General features: G+C 44.3%; 1 protein-coding gene across 1 annotated transcript in view; it reads left to right on the top strand.

Moving 5' to 3' along the window:
- The first annotated feature begins 2,087 nt into the window (after positions 1-2,087).
- The window catches only part of LOC149772999 (uncharacterized), a 263,921-nt gene continuing 255,942 nt past the window's right edge, over positions 2,088-10,066 (top strand). The window contains exon 1 of the mRNA XM_089946955.1: positions 2,088-2,333. Within this exon, the coding sequence (XP_089803081.1) occupies positions 2,216-2,333 (118 nt within the window). The 5' untranslated portion in view covers positions 2,088-2,215. The remainder of the gene's footprint in view (positions 2,334-10,066) is intronic.

The raw sequence follows: 10,066 nt of genomic DNA, 5'->3' as shown, positions 1-10,066 counted from the left end.
AATATGGATTTTTCATATTTTATTTAAAAAGTTCTTTTTTCTGTATGATCTATATTTATATTAGCAAAAAGCTTACCATCTGTATGTTAAGACTACTTTTCAGTACAGCCAATTTGACCTCGAACTGGTAGCAACATTGCTTCGTGATCTGTAGAATAAATTAGTGCTTTGCAGTATGATTAATATTAAAAAGTAGATAGAGATAATTCAAGTGTACAAAAGCAGCTTTTCCATCATAATATCGTGTACTTAAATACACTTGTTATATTACGTGTATTCATTAATGTGCGAGAAAAATAATTATTTCTACAGAGAAGAAAAGTCTATATACCTTTGTTGTACAAAGGTACGGTCGATTCTATGTCAACAGTTAACAAGTAGGGTATTGACCATAATCAAGGTCAGTTGCTGGGTACGAACAAACAATGACAAGTGAATACTTCTCTGTGTGTGTGTGTGTGTGTGTTATTTGGATGTTGACGTAGCTTTAATAGTTTTAATCATATCGTTACTATAACAACAGTATGATAGTCCATAGTGATATTTACCACCGGGGCATCATGCCGTAGACATGTAGCATCATGCCCCACCCAATCACATTATCCTGGCATCAGACGACTAGTCCTAACACTAACCTGTTAATAATGAACGCCTAATGAGGCAGCTGTTCGTACCATTTTTATGTCTTTGGTATGACTCGGCCGGGTGTATGTTTCTTTTTTAATATTTGATATACTAGTTTTGTAGTCATCGCACTAAAAACGTGCGATTTGTTCATTGAAGACAAATACACAAAAATATAAATATTACCTTCGTGAAATACAGTTTCAAAACCACTTAGAGGAATGAAAACGATGCACTAAAACGCACAACGCGAAATCGGAATGTATATCTGAGATCATGAACGATGAACGACGAGATTATAGTTAAAATACAAACGCAGCAAATGAAATGCAAATGGATGGGAAACAGCGCTTAAAAAATTTCAAGTTGAAGTGGACTGCAAATACAGCGCAAACGAAATGCAGATTTGGTAATTTAAGAATGATACAGAACTTCCAGTTTCAAGGTCATGGAAAAGATAGTTTTTCAAAAATAAGAACAACGATTAGTAAGGAAATAATTCAAAGTGAATACGGTATAACATAAAATTCAAATGTATCCGTCTCGAAATGTAACTAAATATCACGTGCCGCACTGAGAAGTGTCGTATAATAACACCAACTATAAACGTCATCCTTGGAAGCTAAGAGTGTAGTTATCTGAGAGTAAGAACTTAATTTACATTTACACATATATGGGAATTTAACGTTGAATTTTAACATATACCATTCGTGTATATTTGACTCGCTTTATAAACTCGTACCGAATTAACACTAATGGACAATATTCAATTTTCAAATACATAGTGTCACGCTCGAGGAAAAGGCATGTCATAAAGATAGAATTTACTTAGAAAATGGTGATTTATTTCCTTGAGATAGAGATTTTAAAGAAATTTCTTCAGGGAGAAAAAAATCACGTGGGAAATAAAGTTAAAGTCCTATTTTCAAAAACAAGGGGAAAAAACGGGATAGCGGCTGGGGATATTGCTCTACAAATATTCCCAAAATCTAACCTGGTATCACAGAGATGTGGGAGATGCTGAGAGATATCACTGTCTTTTATCCAGGCCATATGTAATCTCAGGTCACATTACACGTAGAGCGATATCACTGTCCTTTCATTCAGGTCACATGTAATCTCCAACAGATTTCATTACAAATGGTAGATCCTTCATACAATGTCGTTGATAATGTCATGTAAGCAGAACAGATAAGATCACTCGAAGTGCCATAAATAAAATACCCCCCCCCCCCACCACCCCTAGGTTTAAATTATTATACCTAGTAATGTCTGATTGTCTGATCCTAAGTATGTAACGTGCCGGACTAGTGGCAAAATGGATGCAGGTTACAATCGTATTATCAGATCAGCCGGGTCGGCAACCTTAATGTGCCTTCAGGCAATGCGCTTTACTCCGATCACCTTTGTTGTGCAATAAAACACCGAACTTAGCCAAAGTGAATAGCGGGACTTTACACTACGTACGCACCTTTATGTGTACACACACGCTAAATGGTGGAATAGACCGGGATGCAACGCTGTAACATTGCGTCGCGTGATGAATTAATCAAAATATATATTTTGTTCTTTGTTTGCGTCCATTTGACACATGCTATCCACCATGACTACTAGTACATATCGACATTTAGCGCTATCTGTTCGGAGGGCGAACTATTTCCACCGTGTTATGGGAGTTTATGTACGACCTGTCTTCAAGTTGGATACATGTAAGTATATTTGGAAATTAGTATTTAATGGTGAAGTTACTAAGCACTGATCACAGGCTGAAGTGGTTGATCCAGATCAACTTGACAGTAAGCTTCGGTGTTATGAATGGCACGAAATACGCTCAGAATCCAAATTACACAGGAACTTTATGCTAATTAAATGCTTTCTAGCACGTCATGTAATTACGACACTTGATCGTGCATTATTTTACTTAATTGGACAAGTATAAATGGCGAATGGTAAATGTAAAATAGTACATGAAAGAGTGAGATTATGACTGAGAGAACCCAGAAGATGTATTTACATGCTTAAGGTCTTTTTGTCATATTAGTTTGTGTTTTAGATTAAAATAAGGCTTAAATGCGGTTGATCGAATCACCTGAACGAGGTAATCACAGGAACGGACGGTGAAAGTCGGTTTAATTTGTCTTTGTTTCTTTTTAAGTAGATTAAGTGACTGCACACCCTAAGCCGTAGAGAGCGATCACGGGCCCTGGGTAAGAACCACCCAGGCCTCTCCTAGTTCCAGGGCCGGCGCTACCATATAGGCAAACTAGGCAGCCGCCTAGGGCGCTGATGTCAGGGGGCGCATTTTTTATTTTTTTTTATTGTTAATAAATTTTGAAATTGATATTTTTTTGGGGGGGGGGGGGGGGGCTCCAGAATCTAACCTTGCCTAGGGCGCCAGATAGTCTGGCCGGGTCTGGCGCCGGCCCTGCCTAGTTCTTGTTCAAACAAAATGTTTCTTTTATAAAATTGAAAAATATAGTTCTGGCCGGGCCCCGGGGATATATTCCGGTCCCCCCCCCCCTTGTCGGCCCTGTCTTCACCCATGATTGTCCACCGTTTAATCCCATTTCTTATTCAACCTAAGACAACAATTAAACAGACGACACCTTTTGCTCAGTACTAAATAATACTGATCACACTGATTAGCGATTTAAATAATTGATCCATGTCAGTTTGATAGCAAATTTTGTTCCATGAATGATACCCGGTGTTGCCGTAGAAAATAATCTGCTCAAACGAAGTTAACACCTAAATTCATTTCGTCTACAGCTATTGAAAACAACAACAATCAGCAACAAAAAGGAAGCGTTTTCTGTAGTTTTCATCTTTAGATTAAGCATTCCTTACTTTTATCCAGCGAAAACGTCATTCTGTAGAATACTTAGCAAACTCATGAAATTCCAATTGTAGCATGCAACCCGGTCTAGATCTAACCGTGGACTCTCTTATACTGATTTAGCGTATAGACTTTCTTAGATTTTTCTATCCTCCCTATACCTTTTCCGGACAGAGACATATTACAATCTTTTCCAAGATCACAAGGTCATTAACCTTACATATAAAGCCTGTAACAATAACAATATCACTTCCAAAAGTACACCCACCAGCCAGACTGTCCTTATCAGATCTGTTCTCCGTTTTATGGCGCCATTAGACAAGCACACTGACCTAGTGTGATCTCTATCACTGAACAGGCTAGCTTTGGGAACTATTTACAAAGATACCTTGCTACAAATTACCCATGCCTCTGATCAGGTGTGTCCTCACACTACAACTATAATGTATTTAGATTTTTTTAAAGCTTCCAAATATATCCAACATGACTAGATATTATAAACGAATAATCGTTGCGAGTAAAGTTCCTTTTTCATATATAGCATAAGCAAGCTCTGTTGTATAATTCAAGAGTTCTAAATGCATAGTCACACACCGCACGTCCAGCCGAATAATTCAGATAAGTCCTATTTTAGCTTAATGGTTTTCACTTTCAGCACTTTTTACTTTTTAAGTTTATAGTGTCTCATACGAATTTTGAAATTCAAGTTTCTCTCTAAAATCATATTCTTTCCACCAGCTCGGGCGTCTCCTTTGGCGTCCATTCTGGGTACGGCTATGGCATCCTGATTAGGCCATGCAAACGCCTCTGTCCATTTAGTAAAATTGTCTCCAATTACTAGAATATATTTATTCCCAAGTGAAGTTTCTGGCAACAGCCCCATAATATCAAATGCTATTCTATCCATTGGACTTCCTGACTTGCAGAGTTGCATCGGGGCTCTTCTCTTCATGCCTGGGGACTTTTTTCTTGCACATACTTCACACGTACTGCACCAGTCCCTAACATCATGTTGTAGTCCAACCCAATAATATCCTTGCCTGATTTTGTTAGGGGTTTTCGAAATCCCTAGGTGGCCTCCACTTTTACTAACATGAGAACATTTCAATACACTTTTCCTGAGTTTCTAGGGGACAATAGCTTGATGACGTCCCGCTTTACCATCACACGTTTGGTGTCTCCGACACAAGAATCCATTGTTAAACTCAAGTTGGTCCCATTGAGTCCATAAACTTTTAACTTCATGGCTTTGGCCTGATACTTCATTCCAGCATACCCTTACGCCACCAGTCACCCACTGTCTTACTATGGATAGGTCATTATCGGCGTGCTTAGACCGTATCTGCCGATGTATACGTACCGTTATTATGATTTTTGGAACATAATGTACTCACAACAACTGTTTGTAGTGCGTTTTTCTCATCGTCGTTTCCAATGTTTTCACCATTCGTTTGTCTCCCGCATTGTCGGCATGGCTTTCTTGTTAATGCATCTGCATTTCTATGACGCAAGCCTGGTCGGTGCAGGATTTCAAAGTCATACTGAGCCAGCATCTCAAGCCATCTGGCCAGTTGACCTTCTGGATCCTTTAACGTCATGAGCCAACGCAATGCACTGTGATGAATCCGAATGAGAAATCGTTTCCCATACAAGTATGGCTTGAAATGTTTCACAAAGTACATGATTTTGACAGTGTCCTACTTCCATATGCCACGACTTTTTCGCGACTTTCCAAACCTGAGAAATTACTGCACCGATTCCATTTTCACTAGCATCAGTATCCAAAATGCATTGTTTTGAAATGTCCGGGTATGTGAGTAATGGTGCTGTTGTTAACTTAGCTTTTAGCGTTTCAGACGCTTCTCCGCACTCCTTAGTCCATGTAAACGCCCTTCCTGACTGTCATTTTATGTAAACAACTAGCAATCGACGAAAAATCTTTTATGAATCTCCTATAGTAGGAATAAAGCCACAGGAAGACGTGAAGCTCCTTCACATTCGTTGGTGTAGTCCAAGATTTCACTGCCTCGATTTGTTTAGGGTCGGTTTTAATCCCTCATCAGACACGATATGCCCTAAGAATGCAAACAAGTGACACTTGGATGGTTTAAGTTTAAGGCATGCCTGTTGCACTTAAATAAAAACTTCTCGTAGATGACTTAGCTCCTCGTCAAACGTTTTACCGAAAATAATTATGTCATCCAGATATATCAGACACGTTTTCCATTGTACACCTGCTAAAATAGTCTCCATCAGCCTTTCGAAGGTGGAATCCGAATTGCATAATCCAAAGGCATTACACGTAACTGATATAATCCATTTGGTGTTATAAAATGTGCTTTGGGTTTATCTTGCTCTTCCATTTCTACTTGCCAATATCCATTCTTTAAATCAAGGGTAGAAAACCACGATACACCTGAAACTCGATCAAATGAGTCGTCTGTAGGCGGTAGAGGATACGCGTCCTTCACAATCAGTTGATTGACTGCTCTATCATCATCATCACTGGCGGCTCAGTCTCGAGAGACCATGCGAATAGCGCCCTTGAAGTGCTGTCTGTCTCTGGGGTGTTGGCATCGTCTGATGTGGCTGTGCAGGCATATACGCGAGTGAGTCCTTATTGCAGTTGGTGCAGACATACTGATAAGTCTGAGTTGGGGGGTTGCTGACGCGCTCTTCTTTCTCTCACGTTTCTCTGCCGCCACCTGCCTCTTCTCGCATCAGCGACTGATATGCCCTTGCTTAACGTCAGTCTCCAGGTTCCTCGGTCATCGGTCAGCACTTCCCAGCCATCGGGTGAAATGTCGCATGCCTTCATGTTCCTCTTGCACACATCCTTGAAACGGAGTGAGGGGCGGCCAACTCTTCTGGTGCTTGTGGCCAGTTGTCCATATAGGATGTCCTTTGGCAGCCTCCCATCTTCCATGCGTCGGACGTGTCCTAGCCATCGAAGGCGGCGTTTGTGCAGCAGTGAGTACATGCTGCGGTTACTTGCACGCTGCAGGATCTCGCTGTGTGGGACGCGGTCTTGCCAGTTGATTTTCAGGATGTGTTTTAGGCACCGTATATGGAAGGAGTTGAGCCGGTGCTCTTGCCTCGTGTAGATGCTTCAGGTCTAACTTCCATGTAGAAGGGTGCTGAGAACGCAGGCCTAGTAGATTTGGATCTTGGTGTGCTCTGTCAGCGCGTTGTTTTGCAACACCCTCTTCGTTAGTCGTGCCATGATTGTGTTTGCCTTTCCAAGCCTTCTGTCCAGCTCCACATCAAGCGAGAGCGTGTTGCTTATGGTTGACCCCAGGTACGTAAAGTTGTTGACAGCTTCCAGGGTGACACCATCAATTTTGATGGAAGGGGCAATGGTGTATCTTGCACGCTGTCGTTTGTCCTTTCCAGGCTGATGGAGAGCCCAGACTGCTTGCAGGTATCAGAGAAACTGTCTCCCAGTCTCTGGAGGGCATCCTCAGTGTGGGCCACAAGAGCCGTGTCATCTGCAAAAAGCATCTCCCTGATGAGCACCTACCTCACTTTGGTCTTCGAACGCAGTCGTACCAGGTTGAACAGCCTCCAGTCGGACCTGGTGAGTAGATAGGACAGGAGTAGGGAGAAAAAGATCCCGAAAAGAGTTGGCGTCTACACGCAGCCTTGCTTCACGCCGCTGTTGATTGGAAAGGAGGCTGAGGAGGATCCATTATGCAGGACTGTTTCCTTCATATCGGTATGGAAAGAGATTATCATGCTGCGGAGTTTTTGGGGGGAGCCGATTTTACTGAGAAGTTCGAAAAGACCCTCCTGGCCATGTCAAAGGCCTTGGTGAGGTCAATGATCATCATGTAGAGTGGTTGACCTTGCTCACTGCTCTTCTCTTGGAGTTGTCATAGGGAGAAGATCATGTCAGTCGTCGACCTGCCTGCTCTGAAGCCGCACTGGGATTCCGGGTACACATGGTCCGCCATCAGCTAGAGCCTGTTAAGTATGATGCGCCAACGATGCTCAGGAGCGAGATCCCTCTGTAATTATTACAGTCACTGCGGTCGCCCTTGTTTTTGTAAAGGGTCACAACTGTGGCGTCGCGCATGTCTTGGGGGACTGCTCCTTCCTCCCAGCAGAGGTAAAGTAGCTCATGGAGCGGCTGAAGCAATCTTAGTTTCCCACATTTGATAGTTTCGGGCGGGATGCTGTCACTACGTGGTGCTTTGTCGTTTGGGAGGGAGCCGATTGCTTTGCTGAGCCCCTCTAAGGTGGGCACTTTATCGAGCTCCTCCATGGTGGGCAGTTTCTTCATGCTGCTAAGGGCCGTATCGGTGACTGACGTTTCTCGGGAGTATAGCTCTGAGTAGTGCTTCACCCATCTTGCTATCTGTCGCTCACGGTCAGTGATCTTCTTTCCCTTCAGAGATTTCAAGGGGGGCGACCCCTTTCACTTTAGGGCCTAGAGCCTTCTTGATGCAACTGTACATACCTTGGATGTTTCCAGACTCGGCACTGCGCTGGATTCCTTCACACAGTTTTTGCCAGTACTCGTTCGCGCACTTTCTAGCGATGCGTTGGGTGTTGCTTCGTGCACTTCTGAGAGCAGGAAGCGTCCGTTCATTAGGGCATTTTTGTAAGCTATGAAGGCTTTTCGTTTGTCCTCGATTATTGGTTCCATCTTTGATAGGTGTGCGTTGAACCAGTCCTGGAGGATGGGCCGTTCCTTCTTGCCAAACGTGGGTCCGGCTGTGCTGTAGATGGCATCCTTCATGGCGCTCCACTTGGCTTTGGCATCGTGCTCTGGCAGGTCCTGGAGAGCCTGGTCCAGGACGGAGGCATACTCTTTCACCTTGGAGGGGACCGACATCTGCTTGGTGTTTATGCGATGGCGTCCATTTATTTTTGAGCAGTATAGTGTGTGTGGCTGTAGACGCACCCTGCTGGTGTAGTCGGAGTCGCAGTCTGCATTGTGGTAGGTTCTGATGGAGAGGACGCTGTTAAGTGCAGAGCGCCTGGTGATGACTAAGTCGAGCTGGTGCCAGGGATGAGACCTGGGGTGTTTCCATGACACTTTGTGTTGTGGCTTACACATGAAGAAGGTGTTTGTGACGCACAGGTCATGGTAGGTGCACAGCTGCAACAGTCTCTGGCCGTTTTCTTTGGTCTTTCCAATGTCATGATGTCCAAGGCAGGTAGGCCATGGTTCTTAGTCCGCACCTACTCTGGCATTAAAGTCGCCGAGGATGAATATTGGTTCATCTTTGGGGCATCCTTTGGTCTGTTCGTCCAGTTGCTCATAGAACTGATCATTTTTGTCCTCTGAAGACGTGAGGGTGGGGGCGTAGACACTGAGGATGTTGACAGGACCTGCAGCAGTGGTGAGGCGGATGTACAAGACACGCTCAGTGCCCCCTGCGAGGGTCTCAACCGAAGACAGGAGGTTGTTTTTTATGGCAAAGCCCACGCCGTGCTGGCGGGGATCCTCAGGTTCTCGACCCTTCCAGAAGAAGGTGTAGTTTTCATCTCTGAGGGAGCCGCTGCAGGCGACCATGGTTTCCAGGAGGGCAGCTATGCTGATATTTAGTCTGGTGAGTTCTCTATCGATGATGGCCGTCTTCCTGGTGTCGTCCACCTCCTTGAGATCGTCAGAGATGCCTGTGCACATGGTGCGCACGTCCCAGCTTGCGAATCGAATAGTAGGAACCTTCTTCATTGGTTTCTTTTTCTTTTGTCTGGTGTGGAATTACCATCTGCTTGTCATGCTGAGCAACACACTGAGCTCCAGACACCCACTGGAGCAGGCATACGATGGCGGGTCAACACCTTACTGACCGGGGTTGCTCGGTTTGAGGCGGGTGGTAGTCACCCAGTGGGACACGATGATCCCTCGAAGCTGACCCGTGGCGCTCCTTCCCTACGCCAATCGGGTGTGACTTATAACCCGTAAACTGCCAGCTTCCGTGTTGTTTCCTCACTCAGTAGCGAGACTGGAGTGACCTCTCCAAGGCGCAAGCCTGGGTGTGGAGTATGGAGATCCTGGGCTGCCCAGACGTTAGGATCCCCCCTCGTCCTTGCTGGTGGGATCCAAAGGAATGTTGAGCATGACATTTGGCACCAGTTCGGATGCAGGAGCTGCCGGAAGGAAGCTGCCCTTTCACACAGACTCAGCTACTGCGACCACTCCTTCACCCAGTTCTTCTCTGCAAGATTTACAAAAACAGCCCTTGTGGGTGTGGTGTGGAGAACGTGTGCCTAAAACGCAAATCGTCTTTTTCTGCCAAATCTTCGTGGTGTATTGTATCATCGGTGCAGCCATTGCCAATTTGAGTTTGCAACAAGGAGACAAACAATTGTGGACCATTTTATTGAGCAGTTTCATCGGTTACCTGCTTCCCAATCCCTCCCTGAAATTCACCTCGAACGGGAACAACGGGAACCTTGTGTCCAGTGCCAGTGCCAGTCACCACTCCAATTATAACAACACTATTTTGGGCGGAGACACTCCTCTGACTTCCAGTAACCGCTCGGATAGCCACAGAACTCTGGAATTATGAGTCACACTAACCAATTTTACTTAACCTTACCCAGTGACAGTTCCATGGAGTGTTTCCCAACAACACGTTGTGCTGTTACACG

This window comes from Sinohyriopsis cumingii, unplaced genomic scaffold (assembly GCF_028554795.1).
Source record: "Sinohyriopsis cumingii isolate HCF-2022 unplaced genomic scaffold, ASM2855479v2 utg000938l, whole genome shotgun sequence".
Taxonomy (NCBI): Eukaryota; Metazoa; Mollusca; class Bivalvia; order Unionida; family Unionidae; genus Sinohyriopsis; species Sinohyriopsis cumingii.
Note: the sequence above shows the minus strand (reverse complement) of the source record. Positions and strands in the feature narration are given on the sequence as shown.